This window comes from Mirounga angustirostris, unplaced genomic scaffold (assembly GCF_029215605.1).
Source record: "Mirounga angustirostris isolate CCGP_5_RB_7025 unplaced genomic scaffold, mMirAng1.0.hap1 SCAF_13, whole genome shotgun sequence".
Taxonomy (NCBI): Eukaryota; Metazoa; Chordata; class Mammalia; order Carnivora; family Phocidae; genus Mirounga; species Mirounga angustirostris.
The window spans coordinates 6255186-6282373 of NW_026991721.1; the positions used below are offsets into that span (position 1 = coordinate 6255186).

The following is a 27188-nucleotide window of genomic DNA, read 5'->3' on the forward strand; positions in this document are numbered from 1 at the left end:
GTTTACCAGGCTCAGGGGACCCAGGGGAGGGCTTCCTGGAGTTGGTGGCCTTGATACTGCTTTGAAAGGCAGAGGGAGGGGTTTCAGCAGGAATAAATGGCTGTTTCGTTGTGGCCAGGAAAGCGAGGATAGAGGGGAGCAGCTGCGGAGGAGACCTCAGAGGCCTCTGATCCATCTGAGGGGTTTCCCTAGGGGGTTCCATGGGCCGGTGGTTTGAGCCTAGCTGTACTGGGGATTTAGCTGAGGGCTGCCCCCTACAGAGTCCCTCTGCCCCCATGTCCTCTTCAAGCCTTTCAGGAGCAGAACTGGGGCCCACGTATTTGCAGTAGTTTATTCATATTTTGTCACAAATGGCCGGGGAGGGGGTGCCGGACTCCTCCAGGCAACATAGAAAATAGGTCCAAGAGACAGGACAGGCTGGGATTGGGGCAAGGGGGAATGGGGGAGAGGGGGAGGTCTGGAGAGAGAGCCTGGGGGAGGGGAGAGGGCAGACTAGGGGTGGGGCTGCCCCCCTGCTGAGCCTGCTCATTCCCGGTGCGGGTACCCCCCCACCTGCAGGGGGAGCCTCGGGGTGGGGGTGGAGGGGGGCGGCCCAGAACTTCCAGGGTCACGCCCTGCCCCTTGGCAGGGTCCATGTCCCCCCCCCCCCCCCCGCCAAGTGGACAAGGCCGGAGGTTCCGCCCCTTCCAAGACTGACTGCCATGCCTACAGGCTGGCCGAGGAGCCCCTGCCCCTATTTAGAGCTCTGCCCAGCCCTGGTCCAAGGGGAGGGGGCTCTGAAGGCGGGAGGTCCCCGCAGCAGCAGTGTGGAGGGGTGGAGAGGAGGCTGGGGGCACCAGTGCCCCCTCCCTCCCCAGGGCTGAGGCCTCTGCGGCCGAGGGGCAGGGCTGGGGGTGCACAGGCGTCCGGTCCATTCTGGGCTTGCTCCCTGGCCGGCTTCCCCCTTAGAAACTCACCAACGTATAAACCATACTGTGGGAAGATGAGGCAGTGAGCCGAGTCCTGAATAGGCCCAGCTACTGGTCACCCACCCTGTCATACCCTGGGTTGCCCTCGTCCTTAGGGGGAAAAGGCAGGCACGTGGGGCCCAACCATTCCTGGAATTGGAGGCATGGTACCTGGAACATCCCTTCCCTGACTTCTGACCGCCATGGGCAGGGCCTCACCTGTACAAGTAATAGAAGAAGGAGAGCAGGTAGAAGGCGAGTTTGCACCAGGACTCCTTCTGGCAGTAGTTGAGGATGTCAGCATTCATGATGGAGACCGCATCATACATGACCTCAGAGCCATCCGCCGGGCGATGGAAGTACCTGGGGTGAGGGAGGGGCCTGAGTGCCCACGTCAAAGCTCCCACCCCCATCTCGCCCCTGCTCTTCCGTCTCACTCCCCCCAAGGCAGCTTCCAGAGGTGGTAGAAGAGGGGGATGCTGAGGCCCTCACCTCCAGAGGTGGTAGAAGAGGAGGGGGATGTTGAGGCCCAGGGTCACCCACTCGGCTGCACACAGAAACATCAGACAGAAGAGGCCGTGGATGGAGTATTCTGGGACCACCAGCTGGGGAAGGGAGGGTGAGAGGTCAGCTGCCTGGTGCCAGGACAGACCCCAGCTTCAAGGGCACAGAGGGGAGCTGGGATTTGGGAGGTGCCCCCCACTGTGACCTCTGAGGACTAAAGGGGCCGCTAGCCTCCCACTCCCTCCCCCGGTGGCAGACCAGATGAAGCAGGTCCCAGAGGGGCAAGGCCCCGCTCCGGGTCACACACACGAGGGCTGAGCTGGGCTAGAAGCCTCCTGCTACTGGCCCTGACACTGACCTTCCTCAGGAGGCAGCAGATGCGTTCGATGTTTTTTAAACGCTCGCGCTGTAGGGGGAGGAAAAGGTCTCCATGGGGGAGGCGGAGGAGCGGGCATTGGGGGCGCCCCCGCCACCCTCCCTACGTCTCCCGCGGACCTGCGCGTGGCCGCCAGGGGGCGCCAGAGCAGACTCTGCGGCAGGGAAGCAGCCGCGCCGTCCCCATGGCAACCGTCACCATGGAAGGACCTTCACCCGCGTCTCCACGGCAACGGCCCAGAGCCTGGCAACGGCCGCCCCGCCAGGAGGAACCCGAGCCCTGAGCCCGCGCCAGGTGTTTGCTGGGGGCGGGGACAGACAGGAAGGGGCACCGTCGCCAGTCCCACCACACACCCCCCTTCTTCCCGTCCCCCACCCCCCTTCGCCTGCGACAGATGGAAGGACAGACGGACGGACACACCTCGGCACAGCACATGTATCACTTACTGCCCGCGCTGGGTTCCCCTGGTCGATGGGGTTCTTGAAGTCGGTCCGCAGCTCGTCAAAGGCTATGATCTGGGGGAGGGGCGTGTGCCCGTCAGGGTTGGGGCAGCAGCTAATGGCCCCCCACCCATCCTTCTGTGAGAGAGGAATTCATACATGGGTTCTGGGCCAGATGGAGCTTGCTGCAAAGGTGGAGAAACTGAGGTTGAAGGAGGGGCGGGGCCTGGCCCAAGGTCACACAATAGTGTGGATTGGAATCCTAGTGTGCTAATGTCCAAGTCAAGCCATGTTCACGACACTTCCATCCAAAACATCCCAAGAAATGGTGTCTTTTTTCTGCCCTTTGCTGACTGCTGGGGTCTCGCCTGGGTGGGCTCCCTTGCTTGGGAGAGCTGTGAAGTATATTCCAGGGTGATCAGGGCTATTGGGGTGCCTGGTCCAGCATTGGAGGTGTGGCGGGGGCAGAGTTCAGGCTGGACTCTGAGTGGGTGTTTGGTGAACAAATGGGGGAAGGGCAGTCCAAGCAGCAGGAACAGTAGGTACAAAGGCAGAAGGTTGAAAGAACAAGGAACATTCAGGAAGCTGAGGGTTCCATGGGGTCAGAGTGAAAGTATAAGGTGAGTGGGAAGGAAGAAGGGAATGTGAAAGATGGGCTGGAGATGCTGTGAACCCGGACCAGATGTTTGGACTTTAACCCAAAAGTAATGGGGAGCCATTGAGGGGTATAAAGCAGCAGGGTGGGACAGTCAGGCTAATGCTTTAGGATGGATGGAGAAGGAAGTACACATTGGCTAACAGTCCCAGCCAAGACATGTATGATGTTTACCCTATGCCAGCAGGCTTTATGTTTACTAAATCATTTAATGCTTGCAACAACCTGATGACGTAGGGACTGGTATTATCATATCCGTCTTGCAGATAAGGAAACTGAGACAGTCTAAGTCACTTGTCCAAGGCCACACAGTGAGTCAGTGGTAAGCCAGGATTCTAACCCAGTTAGACTCCAGCGTTAAAATTCTTAACCACTTTATCATAGGCAGGACAGACCAGTGAGGAAATGGGGGAAGGGGGGGGTGCTCGTCGATTGGCGTGATCAGCGTGAGGACAGCAGCAGTGAGAATGGAGAGGTGTGGAGGGATTCCAGAGCTATTCAGAAACCAGACTCCAGTGGGCTTGAAGAAGAGTGGAGGCACAGGGGCCCAAGTTGCCTTTGGGTGTTGGGGCATTCTGGTAGATGGCAGTGTCCTCATTGGGATGGAGAACTCTTGGGAGGTACAGGTGTTTGAAAGGATGATAAGACAGACCTGGGTGGGGGGCAGTGGGAGCTGGCATGATAGGAGGTCTGGAAGAATAGCCTTCTGAGGTCCCCTCCCCTCAGCACCAGCTGGAGGGGAAGGCACAGGGCCCACCACCCCCAAGCATCCCGGACCCCAGACGGCTTGGAGGGAGAGAACATGGGCTTCCTGGAGGGAGCCGGGGCCATCTGGAGCAGCGCCCCCACCCCCATGGACTCTGGGCAGCCACCTGCCTGCCAGGCACAGCAACAGGGTCCAGCAGGGAGTGGAAGGGTGCCGTCTGTCTGCCCCAGAGCTGGCACCACCAGCAGGCAGCGGGTGTGGTGCCTCCCACCCCCCAGGCTGCCTGGCGCTGACTCAGCCCCCTGGAACAAACAATTCCCCACGATGACAGCTGACACGCGTCACTCACCACAAGGGTTGCCTGGCGACCAGTAGGGACTGGGCTCAGGGTCTGGGGTGGGATCTGGGGTCCTGCCCTGGAAGATTCTGGTTCTTACCAATTTGGATGAGGACCACACCTCCTATGCCCATCCCACCCCCCTTAGTAGGCGGTGCTCTGGGCACTCTGATGTATATACAACAAACCCACTTTATCCACAAGGAAACAGACTCAGCATGAGTGACTTGCTATGATCACCGAACTAAATAGCTGAGTGAACACCATGCTTGACACATAATAGGTGCTCAATAAATATTTTGTTGGGCCCTTTCCCCCAACCTAGGAGCCTCACAAGGGCAAAGCCTGAGTCTTATTCATCCTTGACTCTCCCACAGCTGCCCAGAGCCCGGTTCTTAGGAAGCATCGACACTGGTATGTTGGATTGAGGACTGCTCTGAGTAGCCACCAAGGACAGGGGACCCCCAGAGGGCCTGTGGGAGGTCTCTGGGTGGGGAGAGGCCTGGAATCAAGGCTTCTTGATTTCCAGGAAACTTTCTCCCAGGAACTGGTCAGGTCTGTGTTCCCAGCCTGTGACCCTCAATTTCTTCGGATCTTTAGGACCCCAGCTCTCTTGCCCCCAGCCCACAGGATTGTCCACTACCCTGGGATGAGATAGGAGGCTCAGAGAGATCAAGACAGATTGGGGGGTGGGTATGGAGGCAGAGAAAGAGAAAAAGGCAAAGGGGGAGAAAAGAAAAAGCAATTAAGAGACCCACAGAGAGAGAGAGAGAGAGGGAGAGGCAAAACCAGGGAGAGCGCTGGAGATGGGAGGGGGGGATGTGTTGGAAGGTGCCTGTAGGGGTTCACTCCTTACACAGGAGGGGTGCAGTGAGAGTCCATGGAACCATGATGTCGAGGAGACAGGCAGCAGTGGGGCTAGGGGGATGGTGAAGGGAGAGATTGGTCAAGAGCCAGGGAGGATCATGGGGTGGGCAGCAGGTCCCAGGAAAAGAGAGCAAGTGGGGAGACCAGGAAATAAGCAGGTGAGGTAATGAGGAAGCGAGAGGAAGGAAAGAACGGGTTATAGGGAGAGAGACTGGAGAGAGGTACAGGAACCCCCCTAGAGGGGATGAAGATCAGGAAGGTGTGTCCTGGAGCAGAGGATGCCGAAATGGACAGACCAGGGCCGACCAAGATGGGCAGTCTTCATTGAGGGGATCAGGATGGGGGCCAAAACCTCAGGGGACAGAGGTGGAGGGAGGGCAGTCAAGGGGGGGGCCAAGGGCCCCAAACAATGAGCTGGAGGCTGAGTGATAATAGTTCTTGGTGAAAGGAAGGGAGCCAGGCAGAGGGGGGCACTGAGGAGAGGACCCCAGAGAGAATGAGGGAGAGGGACTCTCTCTAAGGGGAGGCGATTAGGATAAAGGATGAGAAATGGACACTCTGAAAGAGCAGGTGTGAAGCCAGGCCAGAGTGAGAAACAGACCAAAGGGGACACAAGACAAAGGGGGAAGTGGGAAGGAAGAGGAGGGAAAATGGGAAGTGGGAAGGAAACCTGATGAGGGGAAGCCCAGAAAGGAGGGGGCAGGGAAGCCCAAGGTGAGCTGGTGGTGGGGACTAGGTCTCTGGTCTGCTTAGAGCCAGTCACTGCTGGGTCAGGGAGGTGAGTGAGAGGGAAAGGGTTAATGGGCTCTGCGATCCGTGGGTCCTGTAAACAGATGCAGTTGCCATGGCAACCGGCTCCATCACTCCGGCTGGAAAAACCCACAAAGGGGGGGGGGGGCAAGCAGACAGACAAACTGCCGGACAGACAAACGGGGGCGACTGATGGGGGGGGTAGGAGGAGAAAAAGGAGCAAGAATCCCAGAATCCTGCCCCACACCCCAAGGCAGCATGGGGCAGGGGCAGGGGGTCAGAGACCAACTGACATACCCACAGACAGGCGGGGGCGGCGGAGAAAAGGGGCCCCGGGAAGGAAGGCGACAACGGGAGGGGGTGTTCATGGGGGCGAACAGAAGCTGACCGAAGGGGGATAGCGGAGAGGAGGTTCCAAGTTTCCCCCGGACCCCGAGCCCATCTGCTCGGCCCCCTCCCGCTCTGTGTGCCCCCGGCCCCCCACCCCCCACCCCGCCCCCAGCCCCAGCCCGGCCTTACGTGCCAGATGACAAAGAAGATGAGGGAGGCGCACAGCACCAGGGTGAGCATGTAGCAGAACGCGGCGAAGGTGAACGCCATGGCCCCCGCACCGGGCGGCGGCCCGGGGGGCGCCAGCGCGGGGCCCGGGCGCAAGGGGACGCCCCCCGGTCCGCGTTTAGGGCCGGCCGGGCATGGCCCGCAGGCCTCGGGGGACGCGGGCGGCGCGGCCGGGACCGGGGCCGCGGGGCCGTGGGGCGCGCGGGGCGCGGGCCGGTGGGCTCGGGGGGCGCGTCCGCTGCCGGCTGCCCGGGCCGCGATCGCTCATCCTGCGATCCCTCGCCCGCGGCTCCCTCGCTCTCCAGCCCGCGAAGCCGGCGGGGCGGAGCCGGGGGCGGGGCCGCGGTGCGAACGGCCTCGGGCGGGGCCGGGTCTCCGTGCGCCCCTCCGCATGCACCGCCCGGCCCGGGCACCACCCCCGCCCCAACCTCAGGGACACGTAGGCATGGACGCACATCCCTGGCAGGCGCCCGCCTCCACCCCCCGCGTCACACGAGTTCGGTCCACTCGGAGGAGCGCACACACACACCCCTACCCTCACATACTGTATTTTGCACAATGGCCTGGGAGGCCAGGCTGAGGTCCTAAGTGGGAGGAACTTGGCACTGTCCGAAGGGGGCAGGGACACCTGGCTTGAACCCGGAGCATAGGTGGGAGAGGGGGCAGAAGGGGATGCGGGCCAGGCATGATGGGTATGTCTGCAGCCCGACCTCCCAGGCCGAATGGATGTGCGCCTGTGTGGGTGTTGGCCGCGGCTCACCAGGTACTCGCTGATGGCCGCCCGCTCCCCAGCTGCCGGAACCGTGCTGGGCCCCGTGGGGACACCCCACAGAAGCAAAAGCAGGCAGCACTCCTGGCTTTAGGAAGTGGGTCAAGGACTTTCAACAGCAACCCTAGGACACACAGCCCAAGCAAGGACCCCTGTACAGCCAGCCAAGCCCAGGGCCCCAGTTCCATTTCCCACCCCAAGACAGCTCCCACCACAGACCACACTCAACCACCGCAACTTCCTTGCAAAAACCCTCGGCTCACCCGAGGGCCAGTGGAAATTTATTTTTTTGTCCTTTCTGTCTTTCCCCAAGTGGCTTTTCCTTGCAAAATGCCTGACATGACACCAGAGTGGGGAAACTGGGAGTGGGGGCACCCCAGAGACTTAAATACAAGCTGGAGGGCAGGGCACAGGTGGGACAGGCGAGAGACAGCACAAGGTACATGGCTTTTCAGGTAGAGACCAAGGTTTGTTTTTTCTGCAGGAAGAAGCTGTGCCAGAGGGCAGGGGGCTAGGATCCTGGGTGGGAGGGGGTGAGGGGAGAGGCCCCAGACCCTGGGTTTGCACCCACATTCCCCGGAGGAGTAGTGGTGACAGGGTATGAGGACCTGCCCTCATAGGCTCCAAAGAACAGAAGGGGGAGAACAAGCCAGATGTGCTGCCTCAGGGAAAGGGAAGAGGTGCTGGCAGAGTGAGGGTTAAGGCTGGTGCCTGGCCTCTGGCACGGTGGGCCTTCCGCCTCTGCCTGCCATGGGGACAAAGGGGCACGGTGGGCAGGCAGCACATGGGCCTGGCTCTGGCAGGGCAGGGGGTGGCAAGAGCAGGCTCCCTCTGGGCTCAAGACACAGGCCCAGCATGGCTGCCCGCCCACCTGCTCTAGATGTGCTCAGACCCCACCGCAGCTGGACGGCTGGAGCTGTGAGTATGGAAAGGGCGGGGAAGAGAGGCAGGGAGGAGAGGCAACGGTGGGCTGCTGGGCCCCTATGGCCCCCATGCCCTTCCTGAGGTCCAGCCCAGGGCCCTGGATTCTGGGTCCTGGATCCCCTGGTCCCTTCCTGGCCCCCGGCGCTGACTGCAGCCAGGGACTGTAGAGGCCAGGGAGGCTCCCAGCTCTTGGGGAAGGGAAGTGGGGGGAGAAGGTAAAGGGGTAAGGAAAGAAACCCACTGCAGCATACATGGGGGGCAAGGAAGGGAAACAAGAGGAGCCCTCATCCCAAGGAAAGGTGTGTGGGAGGGTAGCTTTTAAAGTTACCTAGAGGCAGCAGCAGAGCAAGCCCACATCCCCACCCCAGCCAAAGGTCCTGGGTGTCCTCCCTTGGGGGCCGTGACAAAACCAGGGCTCAGGGCAGCAGGCAGATGGGCCAGAGGGAGATGGGGAGCCCAGGACACCCCAAAGCCACAGACTCAAATGCCCCAGGAGAGGGAGGCACCTCCTGTCCCCTCCAGGGGCATCATCTGGAGAAGGTGCCCCCTCCTGTCCCACCCCACGTGCCCCTCCTAGCAACAGCCGCCACCAGCTGGCTTCACAGGGGTGCTGTCGATCTTGAGGTTGGGCCGCTCACCCCCTGAGGCTGCCCCAGGCCCCATCCGCTTTTTGATCTCAGCAGCCATGGTCATGAATGCCTGCTCGACATTGGTAGCGTTCTTGGCACTCGTCTCCAGGAAGGGGATACCCAGAGAATCTGCAAACTCCTGACAAGGGAAGAAGAGAGAAGAGGAGGGAAAGGAGGGGTGAGGGGCAGCAGAGCCCAGCCCACCCTGGGTGGCCCGACCCAGGCCCCACCCACCTTGGCTGTGGTGTTATCCACCACTTTCTTGGTGGTGAGGTCGCTCTTGTTGCCCACCAGGAGCTTATTGACATTCTCACTGGCATAGCGGTCGATCTCCTGTAGCCACTGCTTCACGTTGGCATAGGATTCCTAAAGGAGCCAGAATCAAAAGTTATTTTGCTCCCAAACGCCCACCCCTACTCAAGGCCAGGAGAACAGGGGCTTTTGAAGGGGGTTTCCCTGGGCTCCCGAGAGAGACAGGAGCCCTGAGCTCAGGAACCCAGAGGAAGCTCTCTCTCCTCCAGGCTTAGATCTCCTCCCTGACCCACTCCATCGGACACCCTCAAAGCCAAACCTGGCACAGCACCAGCTGTCCGCCAACAGCCCTAATACCTGGACAGCTTAGGCCTAAGGGCCAGCCAGCTCTGCTTCCTGCAGCTAGTCTCCCCAAGACACAGAAAAGGCCAAAAACATGTGGGGAGCAAATGACAACAGGAGAGAGACCAGAGAGGAGACAGAAATGGAGGGGAACAAGTTAGCAAGAATCACAAAGTTCCCACAGTGGCCTTAAGATCCCTGAAAGGTAGGAAGTCTTTCAGCCCAATGGTAGGTGGAGGGTCCTCACAGAGGAGATCCTGGCCTATGAGGGAGACGTGTATCCTGGGAACAGAGCCAGACATTCGTCCTGCTTCTGGCACTAAGAGCCTCCTTGCTCAGACCGGCTATCCCAACAGCTGGTCACCCCCTACCCCCTACCCCTGGCTCGTAAACAAAGACAGAACTTTTAGTAACATGGCTGGGCTAGAGCCACACTTTCCCTTCTGAGGAATCAGAGGTGTGTGGTGATATCCCACTGGGTTCAAATGTACACCTGATGCCATGTCCCAGGCTGGGCCCTGTGCTGGGCCCTGTGGACAAAGAAGGGACCAATACCTGGGTCCTGCCCTAAGGCACTCAAGGGACGGTGGAGGACTAGACCAGGACACACACACAATGGCGAAACAGGGTGATGAGTGCTGCCGGAGCTCCAGGACCGCCTCTGCCCGGGGAGACTACGGCTGACCTACGTCTGAAGGGACGAACTGGCCTTGTGTGGGAGCAAGTGGAAGGATGGGAAAGGTGCAAGGCGAGGAGATGACCTACACCAGGTCAAGCTTCGGGACGGGTACGGTGCCTCTGGGGAGCAAGGAGAAGCGGAAGGCTGCTGAGACACAGGCCCTGAGCACAGAAGGAGGGGGAAGGAGGCAGGCCAGAGGATGGAAGGTCTTAGCCTGGCTAAACTGGACAACCAGGAGCCCATGAAAGGTTTCCTTAGGAAGGGAGCAGCAGAAGCACACCTGTGTTCTGGGAAGACAGTCCGGACAGGAGTGCAGAGGCCAGATCAGACTGGCAAGAAGATGGCGACCAACTGGGAGGTGGCTGAAATAATCTAGGGAAGATGTGCCCTGAGCCAGGGAGTGAGGCAAGGAAGAGCACAGGATTTAGAATCAGACCATTTTGGGTAAGCCCCAGCTCTGCCATTTACTGTGTGACCCTAGAATTGTCACCTGACCTCTCTGAGCTTCAGCTTCCTCATTTTGATAAAACAGCAGCTCCCAGTCGGGCTGTTGTACGCCAGAGATAATGGAACACAGGCCTGTCTTATAACAAGAACTTAATTAGCAGGAGCTGCTGTCATCCTCATCACTGCTATTGTTACAAGGGAACGGACTTGAAAGAGAGGTGGGGGGGGAGGAACAGAGGGGAGAAGGAGGGGAGGGAAGAGTTTTCTGGTCAGGCCAACAGGAACTCTGTTACAAAGATGGGGATGCAGGAGCCAGTTTAGGGAGAGAGGGTGAGGACAGTGCTGGACATGCTGAGTTCTGAAGATGATCTGGAGCTCAGCAGAGGTTGGATAGGGGCAGGGAAGGGTAAGTTCAGAAGCCAACACTAGCCTTGCCCCTCCTAGCTATGAGACCATGGGCAAGTTACCTAACACCTCCCTAAGCATATTTCATCTGGAAAACAGGGACCCCACACTTATTTCACATGAAGATTAGAATTACTACACAAAGTGCCAGCAGAGTAGGGGCGACTGGGTGGCTCAGTCGTTAAGCGTCTGCCTTCGGCTCGGGTCATGATCCCAGGGTCCTGGGATCGAGTCCCACATCAGGCTCCCTGCTCGGTGGGAAGCCTGCTTCTCCCTCTCCCACTCCCCCTGCTTGTGTTCCCTCTCTCGCTTTCTGTCAAATAAATAAATAAAATCTTAAAAAAAAAAAAGTGCCAGCAAAGTAGAACAGAGAGAATACCCACAGTGATAACTGTATACACAGGAATCATAGAGCATAAGACAGAAGCCAAACTACAAAGTGACCAGACCCGTGCAGGGAGAGTCAGGAAGCACAGGACTGGGTGCGGGGGGGGGGGGGGGGGTTGGAGGAAAGGCAGGAAGTGTGGTGGTGATGGTACAGGGCAAACCAGTAAAAAGTCACTGAAAAGAGAAGCTAATGCAGCAAGAGGCAGGAGAGCTGGAGATAGTAAACTTCCCAAGGAGAGGGAGAAGGAAGGTAAAAGCCATGAGAGGCCAATCAGAGCAAGAACTGAAATGAGGTCATGGAACTTGGCAGCTAGAGGTCCTTGATGACCTCTGAGTAGAGCACAGCCCACACACAGCTTGTTGTCCAGAAGACATCATGAGTTCCTGGTGAGCCCAAGGGCCCAGCTGCCCCTCGGAGCAGGAACTCCTCCAGGCGCAGGGCTGATGTAAGCATTTCCATGTCCCCAGGGCCTGGTCCCCACTAAGCAACAAGGTTTAGTAGAAAGAATAAAGGAGGTAGAATCAGTACCCCCAGGTTTTCTGTTGCTGCCACTTAACTGCACAGCCCCAAGCAAGTCTCCTCACCACTCCGACCCATTTCCTCGTCTGTCAAATGGGAACCTAATACAGACTTCCTTAGAGCTCTAAGAGGCCGTGACAAGTTCTATACACCGTAAGGTACGGTGGGACTGCGTCAGCCTGTTAATAGCAGCACCACTGCTAGTGACACCCGACTAATGGGGCCACAGCAGACACAGGGCTCCGACTCTGCTCACCATGCGCTCAGAGCGCAGGGCTCCCTCACCTCCTTGTCTAAAGCCCTCCAATCGCTTCTCCACAGTGTCTTCACACAGGAAGCCATAGGCCCAGCACAGCAACCGATTAGCTGACTAAACCCCTATGAAACATAGGTGCCTAGAAAGTCTCGAACAAGGTGGCAAGTTTAGCTAGGAGGTGTGAGGCCTGTTTCTGCCAACGCCCTGCAGCGGGGCCTCAGAGGATGCACTTCTGCAGCTGTTTCCCTCCTTGTGAAATGAGTCCAAGTACAGTCTCCCTTCCGAGCATCATCCGGAAGAGAGGATGGGAAGAGTAAAAAGAAACAAGAACCAAAGACCTGGAGTGCCTGGCTGGCTCGGTCAGTAGAGCATGTGATTCTTGATCTTGAGGCTGTGAGTTCAACCCCAATGCTGGGTGTGTAGATTACTTAAAAAAATAAAATCCTAAAAAAACAAAAACGAAACAAAAAAACAAAAACCAAAGACCTGAAGATGAGGAGACAAAACTGGAGATGTGACCCCAGGAGTACCTGGTCGGTGACATCATACACCACAATGATGCCATGAGCCCCCCGGTAGTAGCTGGAAGTGATGGTCCGGAACCGCTCCTGACCAGCTGTGTCCCACTACAAGACAGTAGGAGAGAAAGGCAGGTCAGCCCTGGGCTACTTGCCCAGAGCCTCCACCGCTCCCAAGATGGCTGCTTCTGTACCAGGGACTGGGAAGAGCAACACTCACAATCTGAAGTTTGATGGTTTTGCCATCCAGCTCAATGGTTCGGATCTTGAAGTCCACCCCGATGGTGCTGATGTAGCTCTCTGTGTATGTGTCATCCTGGAAAAGTAGGGACCAATGACCTAGGTGAACAGGCCCAAAGTCCATTTGGAAAATCTACCTCCAGGTTCCTGCCCCGGCCAAGCTTGTAAGTGCTAAGCCCCCATTCTCAGCACCCCATCCTGCAGCCCTGTGTCTCTGTTCAGTTAGAGATGCTACTAGGAGGTCCTGCGACTTCATCCTTGGTTCCAAGGTCTTGCAACTGCTGTGCTCTGGGTTGTCTCCCTCCCTCCTGCCACCAGCCAGGACCCCAGGTGGATGGTATGGGAGGCTTCTTACTCACAGCAAACCGCAGAAGCAGGCATGACTTGCCCACGCCCGAATCACCAATCAAAAGCAGCTTAAACAGGTAGTCACTAGAAAGAAAGGATGGGAAGGCATGAAGGAAGGCAGGAAGCCCACCCGCCATGCCATCCTGCAATCACAACTATGGCCTTCTCCCATGATGTGAGGCTTGCCTTGGTTTAGAGTATTAAGTTGTTCACAGTATCCTCCCACAAGTCCTGGGAAGAGGAGGGCTGACCACCTCCTATATTACAGCTGGCCCAAAGGACTGAGTCTGAATTTCCACTTTACAGAGAAGGAAGCTGAGGCACAGAGAGGGACATGACCTGCCACCAAGGATCACAATCCTCAGGAGAAAAAGCTGGGTGTCCTACCCTGAGACCTAACAGACTCCGTGGTCTCTGGGCCAGTAGGGCCTAGCTGGGGAACCCCCTTCGCTGCCCTGGGGCCCACCTGGCTTGGCAGGGGAGGCCCCAGAAATGGAAGCTAGGGCCCAGCCTAGAGCTTGTTAAGTGAGTAAAGAATAAGAGCCTGGTATGAAGCCTCTAAGAAGAGGCGGTCAACGAGTACCAGTGATGGCAGTTAAAATGTACTGAGTTCCTACTTCGTACCTGGCCCTGTGCTAAATACTGCAAATGCATCATCTCATTTAAGCCTCACATCAGCTCTATGAAGTGGATGGTGTTATTCCCAACTAATGAGGAAACCAGAGGTCAGAAGAGGGAAGTGACTTGCCCTAAGTTACACAGCTGTTAACTTTAAGACTGGAAACCAGGTTCAGACTCCAAAGTCTCTGTGAGAGCCTGTTGGTTCCCTTCTGTGTCCCTTATAATCCAGCTCAGAGCTTCACCCTTCCCCAAGGAAATCTGAGGCCTGGATCTGGAGGAGAAAAAGGAAGTGGCAGAAGAGGAAGAAGACAACGGACACTTGGGGAAAACTGTCAATGAGATGTGGGCCACCTACCCGCAGGGGGAGTGACCAAGAAGTGAGGAGAGTCTGAGGTACAGAGAATCCCACTGGAAGGGGAGAAACAAATGCCACATTCATCTGCACTTCATCGGCAGCGTGACGGCGAAGGGAAGGGGTGTGACGGTCGCGCAGGGGGCCTGCGCAAAGGTGAGGAGAGGGCGGGAAGGGACTGGCCTCCAGGAGCGGCAGGACAGCTAGACCCAGCAAGGGGCGAAGCGGCAGCCCCGGAGGGGACGACCTCCGGGAGAGCAACCCAGAGCGGCACCTCGGGGCCACCCGCGTCCGACCAGCCCCAGGAACCGGATTCCGGGAGAACGGGAAAAACAGAAAAGATTTACTGTCAGGCCTAAAGGGCCCGAGTCTGGACCGGCTCCAAAACGCCGGGACCGTCGTCAGCACCCAGACCGCCACTGCAAGCAGCAGGTGGGGAAACTGAGGCCTGGAGAGACCGAGGCTGCGGGGTCACCTGACCAATAAGGCCTGTTAGGGGCCGGTGCTTCGGGCTCCAAGTAGTACCCCTTGGGGTCGCAGTGTCTGGGTCCCGGGTGCAAGAACTTGGGGTGCCGAGCCGGGGTCCTGGGGCCCCCGGGGGGAGGGGCAGGACCCGGATGTGAGGGGGGGGGTCAGCGGAAGAGGGACCCGGATGTGGGGGCGCCGCTCAGTCTGACCCAGGCCGGACAACCCCGGTAAGCGTACAGCCCCGTACTCGGGATCGAGGCTGCGCCGGACGGCGCGGGCGGGGCTCACTCACTATTCGGGGTTCATGGCGGCTGCGGTGGCCCGCTCGGTCGCTCCCAGTCAGCTCTGCTCCGCCTCCCGTTCCAAGATGGTGGCCGCTCCGCCCCAGAGGCCCCGCCCGCGACGCGCAGGCGCAAACATTCCCGACTCGGGCCTTGCCGTATTGCTTCTCGGAACTTGTAGTCTCCTTACTTTGCCCAGCTCAGCCCCCACCCTACCGTTGCGCAGGCGCAAACCCGATACAGCCGCTCCAAGCCCGCGCCCCATCGCCGCCGCGCATTGCCTTCTGGGACTTGTAGTTCGTTCCCTATAGCTGTACCTGGCCTTGAGGCCAGCTCTCGGGGACCTGACGCGTTCCGACGATGAGAGGTCAATTTTGGGCTGGGGTTGACACATTTCACGTCTTTCTGGCAGAGGTAGTCATCCCTAACCTCGCAGTTCCCGGAGTTGTTAGCATTAGTTCATTTATTTGGGGTTCTTGGTGTGCTGGCACTCCTAACTCAGACGCAGCCCCCGGAGGGTGTCGTCACCCACATTTTATAGATGGAAAAGGTCTAGTCTCGGTAACTCGCTCAAGATCAAACAGCTTAGGAAGGGGCAGAGTTCAAAGCCCGGTCTCCAGAGCCTCAGAGATGAAGGTTGTTAGAAAAAACTCAATCTGTGAGGCCCCCAAACCAACCCGGGATAGGAGCAAAATATCTGGGCTCCAGCAGCGCGGGACCGGACGTGAGCGACACAGATGCTCGCTCGCTCGCAACCTCTCCCGACCTCACCCCCAACCTAGAGACGCTGGGGGCCCTTGGCCTCCGCCCCAAAACAAGCCCGGCTCAGATTCAAACGGTCTTTATTTCTACAGCAACATTTGAAAATAGAGAGCGACCGCCTCACCCCCCCGCAACTGGGGCAGCCCCTCCTGCCACAGGGGCCATCACCGCCCCTAGCGAGAAGCGGCAGGCGTGGGAAGAGGCGTGGCAGGATGGCTCGACGGGCGGTGCCCGGGGCGGGGTCAGTCCGTGCCTGGGCGGGGCCGGGCGGGAGGGGCAGTGCATAAGGCCGGGATGCTGGGCAGGGCCCGGCGGTGAGAGGATGGGCAAGGGGAGGGCTCTCCGTCCTGGGGCACGGGGCGATGGTGGGGCTCAACTCGTCCCTCAGAGGCCAGGAGGAGCGCGAGAAGGCCCAGGGAACCCTTTGGGGAGGCGCCGCCCCCGAGATGTAGAGCCTGGAAGATACCACCGCGCGGAATGGGGGTGATTAAGGCCTGGGCGGTACCACTAGAGAAGGGCAGGGTGAAGGGAGAACAGGGCAGTACCGTGGACTGAGGGGGGGGGGGGCGCGGCCAATAACTTATTTCTCTATATACAGAAGCAACGGCCGGAGGGCAGGAGGGCAGGAGTGCTGAAGGGACGGCAGGTGCTTAGTGTTCTTGGCTCGGAGGCCTGGGGAGGGCGGCCCACTGAGTCTCTACCTTGGAGACCCTGGCCAGTCCCTCACCTGGCCCTGAACCTAAAGAACAGGGGGCCCTGCTGGATGGAATAAATAAGGGGTAGAGCTGGAGCGGGCAGGCCCAGCCTCCAGGGCTTAGGCTGAGATGACAAGGGAGGAGGTTACCCTGAGATTGAACAGAAAAGACGGGGGTCCTTGGGAGAGACAGGTGGGGCAAGCAGCAGGCCCATGCGAAGGGCTGGGGATGGGGGCAGTGCCGGGTGGAGGCTCTGGCGCTGCCCCTTCAGGATTAGCCCACGAGGGAGCTTCGTCGGGAGAGGTCCATGGAGCTGGAGCTGAGGGTGCGGCTGTCAGAGAAGCCTGTGCCTCCAGGCTGTGGGCAGAGGGGGCAGGCGGCTCAGCTTCTCGCTGCTGCCAGACTGTACTTCCCTGGCCAGAAGGGGCCCGATCAGCCAGAGTCCCTGAGCTGGGCCCCTGACCATGTCCTGGTGCTCTGGCACTCCCGCCCACCCCCACGCATCACTGTGTTGGCACTGGCCACTTGCATGTCCACCCCATGCAGGAGCTTGGTTTCCCTCATTTGTCTTCCCAGTGTCCAGCCCAAAGCCAGGCCTGGCACAGAGCTGGAAAGGCTTCTAGATAAACAGACATGATTGACAAGCTCGGCAAGTACAGAGGACATGCAGTCTTTGGGCTCTGGGGCTTGGGCCTCACTGCCCAGTGCCCCAACACCCACCCGGCCATACCTGGACTGGCTCTTCCACACTCTTGTTGAGGAAGTTGAGGGAACTGGCCCGCTTCATCCTGAGGAGAAAGGAATGCCTGGATTTGCTGAGGGTGGAACTGGGGAGGATGTGGGAAAGGGTCAGGTTGGGGCTGGAGATGGAGGTTGATGGGAGGGGAGTATATCCGGTGGGTGGTGGAGCTTGAGGGAGATGAGGGAGTTCTCCTGGATCAGGAACTCATCTGGGGTTGGTGGGCCATGGGGTGGGTTCTTGAGAGGCTCACCCTAGGTGGAGGGCCCATCTGGGGCAGAGGCTCACCTGGGGTTAGGAGGCTCCTGGGGGCCACCACCCTGCAACTTCTTCACCAGCATCTCACTGCTACGCCTCAGGGCATCTCGGAGCTTCCCAAAGGAGCCGCTACGCCGCAAGGAGCCGCTGCCGTCCTGCGGGGTGGATAAGTCTGTCTCTGCCACCCTGACTACCCAGCCTCCTGGCCCACCCCAGCCCCTAGACTCACCCCGCTCCACTCAGCTGCAGGCCCTGCCTCCTCGAGGTCAGACTCAGGCCGCGCCCTGGCACCCCCTGCCACGTCTCGGCTGCCCCGGCGGTCTCCCCGCCCACTGCTGCCATCTTTCAGCAGTTCCACCACCTTGGTCTGGCTTGCGGGGTCCAGGCCCTGAGGGGGTGGCAGGGCACATCAGGTGGAGCCCTGAATCCTCATGGGAACACAAGGGCCACCCAGGTCCCTGCCCACACCCCTCATGCCTGTTGCCCCACCTGCTTGCGGCTGCGGCTGGCACAGTCCTCCAGTGTATGTGCAGCTTCTAGCTTGCCCTGGCGCCGGTACAGGGCCCCCAAGCTGCGCAGGGTAGTGTTGACTGTGGGGCTGTGGACGGACAGCAGGGCAGTCTCAAACTCCGTGTTCCCCAGGAACCAGGCCTATCCTAGCATCCGGCCCACTTTGGGCCCCGAGGAACCATCCGGCCAACCAGAATCTCTCCCCTCTTGTGTCCAGCCTTGTGCTCAGCCTACTTAGACTCTCCTGTCTTGGAATCCCACCCCAGGTTCCTAGGGTTGGGGACCCGGCCCCAGAGCCCTACGTGGGATGTTGCCACCAGGACTAAAAGCTGGGAGACCCAAGGGCAAGAAAATTGGGCTGTCCCAGTGCAGAGAGCCTTTTTGGGACAGGTGGCCTGTGACCCAGGTCTTGAAAGACAAGTTGACAAAGAGATGTGTGTTCTGGGGGTGAGCATTATGGAATGTAGAGCCTGGACTTGGCCCCCACCCAGGATGCTGTTTCCCTACTACCTTCTCTATTTCCAGCCCTGCCCTGCTGTGCTCACCTGTCTACTTTACAGGCCTTGTACCAGCTGCCATATTCTCCATAGGGGGTGCTGTCCCGGCGCTTGTCCTGGGGGAAGGAATGGTCAGGGGAGGTGGCACAAGTCCCTCCCCTCTACACATCCCTGGCCTCACCCTCCCTACCCAGACCACCCCAGCCCTGCCCATAGAGCTACCTTGCTCTCCTCCCGTTCTTCTGCGTGCATCCAGATGGGCTTGTTGTCCCCTGGGGGGAGAAAGGGGGCTGTCACCAGCCTCCCATATAGGCTTCTCCTGGTTGAAACATAGGACTGGGGTCTGGGGAGGCGGTTAGGGGTACCCAGGAAGGATCAGGGTTGGGCTTTGTTGAATGCATGAACGAATGAATGAATGAATGAAAGAGTGAACAAAAAACAGACTTGAAACAATACTGACCCTCTTCTGGAACAAGGAGATGACATGGCACAAGCCTGTGGTTGAGGGGCTTGGGATTGAGGGCTGGGGGGAGCACATCCTTAAACGCCTCAAGCCCACAGCCTGAGACACATGCTAGGCCTGAATGATAGGCCAGGCCGAGTGATCCCAGAGCAGGAAATGACTGACCACTGGGGGCCGGAAGGTGGCTTCCTAGCGGGGGAGACATTTGGGGTGGGCCCTCGTGGTGAACAGGAATTGCCCAGCAGAGGAAGGGGAAAAGATTCTGGGCCCAGGGCATGGGCTATGCAAAGGGTGTATAACAGTACCAGCAGGACCCAGGAGGCTGTGTGTTGTGTGTGTGTTTTTCACACATGCACACAAGTGGCTGGCAACCAGCCAGACCCCACAAGGGCCCACCCAGCTGAAGTATTTGCCCTGGATGCTGATGGCTAGGCAGGCCTGCGCTGTGTGAGCTGGGGGCACATGGCGGTCAGAGACTCACCATTGACAGAGCCAAACTCCTTCTCATGAGCGCGGGTGAGGATCTCCTTGTACAGGGTCTCTGCATCCTGGTACTTGCCCTGCTTCAGGTAGCAGGAGGCCTGGAGGAAAGGGGCCAGAGTGAGCAGGATGAAGGGAGCTGCGCCTTTTCCTTCCTTCCTCCCCCATCCTCCTTTCCTCCCTCCCCACTCCTGGCCCAGGGTACCAGGTTGTTCTTGGTCTTGGCCACGTTGGGGTCATCAGGCCCAAGGCGTGTAGCATAGATCTCCAGGGCCCTCCTGTAGTAGTATTCTACCTCCTCAGCTTTGCCCTGGTTCTGGCACAGCAGGGCCAGATTGCTCAGCTGCTTGGCCACATCCGGATGAAACTTGCCCAGGACCTGGGATAGGAGTGGGAGCCAACGGCTGGGCTCAGGGCTGCCCTAGGTCCCTGCCTGCCAGGCCCAGCCGGCCTGCCCAGCCCTGCCTGCTCCCACCTTCTCCCGGATTTCCAGCGCCCGCTTGCACAGTGGCTCAGCCTCTTTGTACTTGCCCCGCTTGCCATACAGAACTGCCAGGTTGTTTAGTGTTGCGGCCACCTGGGGGGTAGGAGAATGGAGGCTCAATGACCTGGGGCCCTGCCCAGGACAGGGCAGGGGCAGACCCCACCTCCCATCCACTCTCACTCACAGCCGGGTGGTCTTTGCCCAGTGTCTTTTCACGGATGGCCAGGGCATCGTTGAGCAGGTGGGCAGCCTCTTTGTACTTGTTCTGGTCCCTGGGTGCAGGGAGAAGCATGGTGAGGGGTGTCCTCTAGCCCAAGGCTCTCCCCCTACTGGTCCCAGATACCTGTGGTCACTCCTCTGGTATTTACTGATGAGGGACATGATTATGACCCAGAGCTTGGGAAGACCTGGTCAGCCCCTGCCCTCCAGGAGCTTGGGGTGACTTTGAACATTCACTCACAACTCACCAGGGCATTGAGTGCTGGGGGATGAGCAGACTCCCCAGGATTCTACCCCCACTTCCTCATGCTCAGTGTACCTTGTTGCCTATTCCCCAGGGCCTTTGCTCATACTGTTCTTTCTGCCAAGGAAAACTTTTGCAAGCCTCTAATGTTCTGGGCAACTCATCTTTCACCAAAGACCCTTCTTAAGCCTTAACGACTGAGCCACCCAGACGCCCCCCCTTCTTAAGCCTTAATGATCAGAGAAGCTGTGCTGCCTCCCTTCGAGTCCTCATGTGCTGTCCCCATTCGTAGTTATGCCCAAGCCTTTCTCCTCCAATAGACTAAGCCTGGGGGGAGGCCCAGGTACCCTGTTGGCTCAGCCCTCTCTGGGCATAATCTCCTTCTCTTTGCTGCCCAACTGCCCAGTAGAGATGAGCTGCCCAGTCCTGGCCCACAGCAGGGATTGAGGGTTTGTGACCCAGGCTGGAGGCTTCAGGAAGCGTGCAGACTCCCATGGATGACTGTGGCCAGAGGCACCCTCACCGATAGACCAAAGCCAGGATGTTCAGCATGGTGGCGACGTCAGGGTGGTCGTGGCCTGAGGTCTTCTCCAGGTCCTCAAGTGCCTGCTTGCAGAGTGGCACGGCCACCTCATAGCGGCCCTGGGAGGCGTACTGAATCACGAGGTTGTGCAGGGTGCGGAGCCGTGCTGGGATTTCATAGCCCCCGTGCTGGGCAGCCACATCCCCTCCTCCAGGGCTGGGGGCTGCAAGGCCAAGGGCAGATCAGATGTACCAACTGCCCATACCATAGCGATGCCTTTGACCTACCTGACATGTGGCCCTGGGCAGGTCACTAGCTATTCCGCCTGTTTCCCCATCTGTAGTGGGTAGAATCCCAGCCCCAATACCTCAAGCTGTGTGTTGCAGGGCAAGCCACCTAACCTCCGAGCCAGTTTCCCATCTGCAGAAAGGAGGCTCTGATAGGTGTGCTCAATGCTATTAGCAAGGCAAGCACTGGCCTAGGGCTCAGTCCTGTGCATGCATCCTCCATAACCTTCAGAGGAGGCTCAGAGAGGGAAGGAAACCAGTGGTCCCAGAATGACTAGTGGCAGAGCAGGACTTGAACCCAGGTCAGGCTACTCCAAAGCTCTGAACTGTGATACCGGTTTCTCAGAACTTAGTGGGAGAGAAGCACCATGTGCAACCTGCCTTTTAAACTCCAACATGCTGGGATGTGATGATCAGAAATGAGGCAGGAAAGAACATGGTGGCCTTCTGGTCACCGTTTCTGGTGACCTCTGGGTCCCAAGGACAAGGAGTTTACACAGCCCTCCCCTCCCCCACCCCCAGAACCAGCTCCCCCTCTGCACCTGGGCTCTGCTCCTCCTCGTTGGGGAACAGGTCATCCAGAGAGTCTTTGGGGACGTCCCCCTTCTCCTCCTGGGAAGGACAGAATGAGTGTCAGGGAAGGAGGGGCGTGGTAGCCCAAGTGTCAGTGGCTGGGTCAGAGCCGAGTTGGCTCCATGTCCCTCCCTGCTCCCAGGCTCGCCTGCCCGATGGCCTTGCAGTGGCCGTGGTAGGGGCTCACACTGGGGGATGTGTCCTCATCCAGCTTTCGGATCTGGCTCATGAACAGCAAGTGCTGCTTCTCCTCCTCGAGCTGGGCCACAGCCTGCTCGCTGCGCTGCAGCTTCTGCTGCGTCCCCGCCAGCTCCTCTCGCAGCCACTGGTTCTCCTGCACCAGGCGCCGCACCTGAGCCCGCAGCTTCTGCTTTTCCGACTCCACGGCCCCCAGGTGGCTCGACAGCGCCAGGATCACCTGTGGTGCCAGCCAGGATGGATGACGGTTAGAATCTCGTCCACCCCCCAGCCTGGGCCTCCTGGGGTGTTGGGGCCTGACCCTGCCTATGAGGACCTACAGGGCTGAGGGCCACCAAGTTCTCCTCTCAAAGGAGGTCCCCCCCCCAAGGCCCCAAACAGTCCTGGACTAGACCTGAACCTAGGAGGTCTGGGAACCCCAGCTCCTTCCTTCCAGGGTCAGGAGCCCTGGGTTCCTAGGCTGGCTCTACTGGACTCTGAGAAAGTCCATCCCCTCTCCTGGGCCTCTAGCTAGTCCTCTGCATTAAAAACCCCAATTCCCACCTCATTGAGTCATCACGGAGAGGGCTAGCTGGGGTCCTACGCATTCCCTGAGCTAGCCATTCTCTTCCTTTGTCTCTCCTGGCGGTTGTACCTAAGCCCTGCTGCCACAGCCACTATCCCATTGCCCCCTGCCCCAGGGCTAGCAATTTCCTAAGAATCCTGACAAATGGCTGAAGGGCCACGGAAAGACCCCATCCTGATTTTTGCCAAGGTGAGCCCTTGGCCTTGTGCAGCTCCTAGAGAGGAGAGGTGTATGAGTCCCGAGCCCCCAGATGGTCTGGGGACCACAAGGGAAGGGGACCCAAAGGCCTCAGCTTCAGCCCCTCCCCCTCTCTCCAACCTCTAGGACTCTTCCTGAGCCTTTAGGCTCTTCCTACCTTGGAGCCTGGCATAGGCTCTACTCTTTCTCCACCCTTCACAGCCAGGGTCATTCCTGCAGCCAAAGGAAAGGAGGGCACGTTCCCTCCATGCCATCCTCTTGCCCATCTGTGTCGGTGTCTGCACACACTAGGAGGAGGACCCCTGTGTGTTTATCTCTGTACCTGGCAGCCAACTGGCCAAGGAGGGAATGACCAGCACACTGCACTGCCAGAGGGCCAAGCAGTCTGGGACCCTGCATTTTCTAGTTGACTAGCAAATGTGTAAGTGACAGGTGTTTCCACAACCACCAGCTTTTTAAAAAATTCCCTAAACAGCCTGGAAGTATATACAGCAGATGGCGTGAGCCCTATTTTAAAGACAAGGAAACCAAGATGATACCACCTGCCCAAGATTTATGGAGCCAGACGGCATCTCAGCCAAGATTTGAAGGGGTCAAGACTCTACCCTGGAGAAAGTGTGTACTCCTTGTACACCCCAGTGCTTCCTCAATATCTCCATCTGCGTATCGTCCTGGCAACCCCAACGTAAAAGAGGACCAAAACAGAACCCCTGATCATCCAGGCTCTCTTGGCTCCTTCACTTGCTCCAGCCACAATCTGGGAGTTACTCTGCCCTCCTCTCTCCCCCTTACTCCACCTCCAGGTCCTGCTGGACCCACCTCCAGAACATCTAGAACTGGGCCCCTTCTCTCCTCCCTCCGTTGGCCACCTCTGTAGTCCAAGCTACAATTTTTCACTTGAATTCCAGCAGTGGCTTGCTAACTACCTGCTACCTGCTTCCACCCTTGACTCGCTATGTATGGTTCATTCTCCACACCTCAGCCAAAGGGAGTTTTTATTTATTTATTTTAAAACTCTTTTTTTAAAGTAATCTCTACACCCAACATGGGTCTCGAACTCACAACCCCGAGATCAAGAGTCACATGTTCTACTGAGTCAGCCAGGCGCCCCCCAAAGGGAGCTTTTAAAATCTAAGGCAGACTATCTTTTGACTACTGAAGCCCTCCAAAGGTTTCCTGCTTTTCTGAGAATACAACCCAAGCTAATAAGGTGCAGCATGATCTGGCCCCCACCTTCTCCACACAGGCCTCTTCTGTCCCTCTCCTTCCCCAGGAAGCTCTGGTTAGACAGGTCTTCTCTCATTTCTCCCACCACAACAAGATCTTTGCTATCTCAGGACCTTTGCACATGTAACCTCTCGCCTCCCTCCCTTTTCTGGAGGCCAGTTCATTCCTTCCTTCAGGTCTTGGTTTAAATGTCACTTCCTCAGAAGTCTTGCCTGACTAATAAATAAGACCTCCTGCTATAAGCTATCACAAGATCTTGTTCTTCTCTTTGTAGAACTTATCACGATATGTGACAAATGTGTGTTTCTGACTCTCTCCCCAGGGGACTAGGGCAAAGATCTTGTCTCTCTTGTTGGACCTGTATCTCTGGCACATAATAGATTGCCTGGCACATAGTAGGCATTTGATAACTTACCTGTGAAGGAATGAATAAGAGAATGAATGGGGGGGGGCGGTTCTTAAGGATTTCTTTTTGTTCTCCTATGCCATTCAGTCTCTGCTACCCATCAGAGAAGTCAGGAACAGGGTTCTGTGTGGGGCCTAAGGATGATCAGGCTCTCTTGAGGCAAGGCACAGCTGGGGTTTCCAAAGCCCATTCATTTTTCAACAGATATTTACTAAGGTCTTACCATGGGCTCCAGAGGCCACACGGTTCCCTGCCCAGATTCTGTTCCTACATTGCCAGGATTCCTCTGGAAGGCTCCATCCCTCCCGTGACCTCCCACCTCAGCATCCCAGACCAGCCTACCTGGGCCTCCCCCAGACCCAGCTCGATGGCTTCCAGGGAGCGACGCAGGAGGACACATCGCTCCTGTGAGCCGGGCTCCGCCTCGCCAGCTTCATGAGCTACCAAGGGAGCGAGAAGGGCACGATGCTCCCCGCGCAGGGTCTCCAGGCCTTGGATGACGGCCTTGGTGCCCAGCACGATCTCATCCTGGCTCAGCTTCTCCTCCCGCGGAAGCACCATCGTAGCCATGGCGTGCCGCCTGTGGAGGCGAGGGGGCGGGCAGGCGGGTGCCGGGCCTGGGGCCACACCGCCGTCCGCCCCGGGTTAGGTAAACACCTCGGGTCCCCGGACGCCTGGGTCCCCAGGGTGCCCAGGTCCCCCAGCCAGCAACCCGTACCGTGCCCGCGCTCGGCCTACAGGGGGCGCGCCCAAGCTCGTCTCGGCCTGGGAGACGCAATGCGGTGAGGCCGGTGAGGCTGGACCCGGATTCGGCCCAGACCACCAGCTCAGGCCGGCTGAGGCGGCTGTCTCGGGACTTCCCCGGGGACTCCCCTAGCCAGGACAGAGAGCGCTGGAGGACGGTCCTACAGGGATCGTGGAGGCTCACTCGCGTGCGGGAGGCCCCGACCCCTCTAGATCCAGCCCCAACCCCTCGGGCAGCCCCTTCCCCAACAGGCAGGCCGAGTCACAGAGCCCCTTGGGAGACCCTTCCCCTACAGGAGCTTGAGATCTCGGCTTCTTCGTCCCCCCCACTAGGCCGCGCCCACAATGACCCCTCCCCATAGGCCGGCGCGACGCCCCGGGGACCCCTCCCCTGAAAAGGCCTCGCTCCCGCCCCCGGCTACCCAGGACCGCGCCCCCTCCCAGCAGGCCGGCCTTGTTCTCCCACAGCCTGCGCCCACGACGACCCCTCCCCTAGGCCAACCCAGAGGCCCCTCTCCCGGCCTGATCGGCTCGCGCGGACCTACGCCTCCCGCTCGGACCCGGCTCCTGCTCAGGTTCCGGCTCCCGCCCCGATTCACCCGGACCCGCAGCCGTGAGCGGGTCCCGCCGCCTCCATCCCGCCGGCCTTCCCAGCAGTCCCCGCGCCGCCTTAAAGGTGAAGCCTCTACCTCGGCGTCGTCGGAGGGGGCGAAACACGCTCTTCTCTTCCCGCAGGCTGCCTTAAAGGAGCGCGCAGGCGGGGACGGCTCAAGGCTGGGAAGGGGGGACTGGGGCGGGGCCATCCGATGTGGAGGGCGGGGTCATTTAGGGGGCGGGCACCGAGGGGCGGGGCATGGGCTCCCCCGAGGCACCAGTTCCCAAAGGCCACCACCCATGCCCCTGAGGCCTCGGATTCCTCGACTGTACACCGCCCCGAGGCCGCAGAGGTGTGCAGAGGCTCGGGAGATCCTAATCCTGAATGCACCCAGTGCCACGGCCAGAGAGGACAGCGGGAGAAACCGAAGCGCAGGAAGAAGGCCTGGCCTCCTCCGAGTCCAGAGCGAGACTTTTGACATTTATTGACGTTTATCGAGGTAGTTGCCCCTTCCTGAGCGTTTACTGTGTGTCGGGCGCTTTGATGCTTTAAGTGCATGTACTCATTTAATGCCCACAAAGACCCAATGAAGCGAGCACTGCTATTGTGCGCGTCTCCCAGACCTGATCCCAGGCTCATTGTCTCTAGAGACTAGTTATGCCCCTCACCCAAATCAGAACTGTTTGTGTCCCTGTGGGATTCGCAGTATCTTAGGGCTGCTTCCTGGGGGAAGGGCTTCTTGGCCCTAAGGGAGAAAAAGTTGACAAAGGCAGCTGGGCATCTGCTGAAACAGAGACTCGTGCCCCTGTGGGTGAACACCACAAGTGCTGTTTGTTGACCAGTTGCCCAAGGCAAAGTGATTCAGGGCTCAGAATAAATGTCACCTCCTCAGAGAGCCTTCTTTGATCCCTGACTTCCCATAGAGCCCCCTCCTACACCTATTTCTCTCTGTAGCACTTATGCCTTCTAATAGTTTTCTTGTTGGTGGAAACTACGAATGATTTAAGTTGGTCTTCTGTCTCCTCCCTAGAATGCAGGCCAAGACCTGCCTGTCATGTTCACTCCCACAGTAGCCCCTGGCCAGCCACACAGAAGCACTTAGTAAATGTTTTGTTTTGTTTTGTTTTTTAAGTGTGGAAGGGTACACCTGTTGGCCTTGCCAGATCCCTTCCAGGCCTAGGTTTTGGTCTGATGCTCTGCAGCTCTGGATTGGTGCCCCCACTGCCCCTAGGTTGATGTCACTAGTGGGTGACAGCAGGATAACCCCGAGGTACAAAACCTGCATAACGAAGCCTGGCACTGATCCTCGAGGATCTGGGGTGTTCCTCATGAGTCAGGGTGGGTTCAGACCCAGAGTCCACCAGGTTCAGTGTCCTGGTGGATGCAAGAATCTCCCTGGTATCATCTCTGACGGAGGGAGGTCCTACATCCCTAGGTCAAGTATGTCCTATGACAAGGAGCTCACTACATTCGGCTGTGAGACTGATCTAAAGGTTAGGAAGTTTTTCCCTAGCTCAGAAGTACCTTTCTGCAGGTGCTCACGGACACCAAACTGAAGTTCTGTCATCAGGAAGAACAGTCTCTTCTCTTTTGCCAGTGGAGATATGTGAAGACCTCCGTGGTTCTCCACCCAGTCTTCTTGCCTAGACTGACAAACCCTATCCCTTTGCCCTGCTCCAGTTTCCTGACCCTTCTCCACTCCAATTTCTTTTTTCGGGGTGTATTTTAGGTTCAATCCAGATACTGCTCAGAATGTGGTGCTCAGTCCAGGGCTCAGAAGTCCAGACAGGGAGTGAACGTCACAGATCACAGAGGGATAGTCCCCACTTAATGAGAGTGCCACCTGTCCACCATGAAGTTGCAGGTCAGGCTAATTTTGACCGCCACCACACTGTGTCTGCTCAGGGTAAGCTTGTCAGCTAAAACCCTAGATTGTGTGCATC

The 27188-nt window shown here is 58.5% G+C and overlaps 3 protein-coding genes across 11 annotated transcripts; all 3 read right to left on the reverse strand.

Moving 5' to 3' along the window:
• CNIH2 (cornichon family AMPA receptor auxiliary protein 2) lies at positions 1-7048 on the reverse strand. The gene is made up of 6 exons (XM_045893227.3): positions 6102-7048; positions 2274-2342; positions 1810-1857; positions 1440-1552; positions 1167-1310; positions 1-972 (listed from the first exon to the last, which is right to left on the reverse strand). Exons 1-6 carry the CDS (start codon positions 6180-6182, stop codon positions 945-947), a joined length of 483 nt encoding a protein of 160 aa, XP_045749183.2. The 5' UTR covers positions 6183-7048; the 3' UTR covers positions 1-944.
• Positions 7049-7147: 99 nt separating this feature from the next.
• RAB1B (RAB1B, member RAS oncogene family) lies at positions 7148-14748 on the reverse strand. Of its 2 annotated transcripts, none has more exons than XM_045893228.3 (6): positions 14590-14748; positions 12868-12940; positions 12489-12584; positions 12281-12376; positions 8697-8828; positions 7148-8601 (listed from the first exon to the last, which is right to left on the reverse strand). In XM_045893228.3, exons 1-6 carry the CDS (start codon positions 14601-14603, stop codon positions 8407-8409), a joined length of 606 nt encoding a protein of 201 aa, XP_045749184.1. In that variant the 5' UTR covers positions 14604-14748; the 3' UTR covers positions 7148-8406. The 2 variants fall into 2 exon arrangements, with proteins under 2 accessions (XP_045749184.1, XP_064432219.1); XM_064576149.1 differs by lacking the exon at positions 14590-14748 and adding an exon at positions 13833-13927.
• Positions 14749-15403: 655 nt separating this feature from the next.
• Positions 15404-25466, reverse strand: KLC2 (kinesin light chain 2). 8 transcript variants are annotated; one of them, XM_064576145.1, is made up of 16 exons: positions 25340-25466; positions 24249-24523; positions 21500-21730; positions 21282-21351; positions 20453-20675; positions 19651-19738; positions 19458-19559; positions 19188-19361; positions 18984-19083; positions 18262-18311; positions 18088-18155; positions 17522-17630; positions 17262-17420; positions 17063-17187; positions 16766-16823; positions 15404-15795 (listed from the first exon to the last, which is right to left on the reverse strand). In XM_064576145.1, the coding sequence occupies exons 2-16, from the start codon at positions 24474-24476 to the stop codon at positions 15583-15585; spliced, it is 1998 nt and encodes a 665-aa protein (XP_064432215.1). In that variant the 5' UTR covers positions 24477-24523; positions 25340-25466; the 3' UTR covers positions 15404-15582. The 8 variants fall into 8 exon arrangements, with proteins under 8 accessions (XP_064432215.1, XP_064432211.1, XP_064432212.1 ...); XM_064576141.1 differs by having other exon boundaries at positions 24249-24486; positions 25340-25446; XM_064576142.1 differs by having other exon boundaries at positions 15404-16392; positions 24249-24486; positions 25340-25445.
• Positions 25467-27188: the final 1722 nt, after the last annotated feature.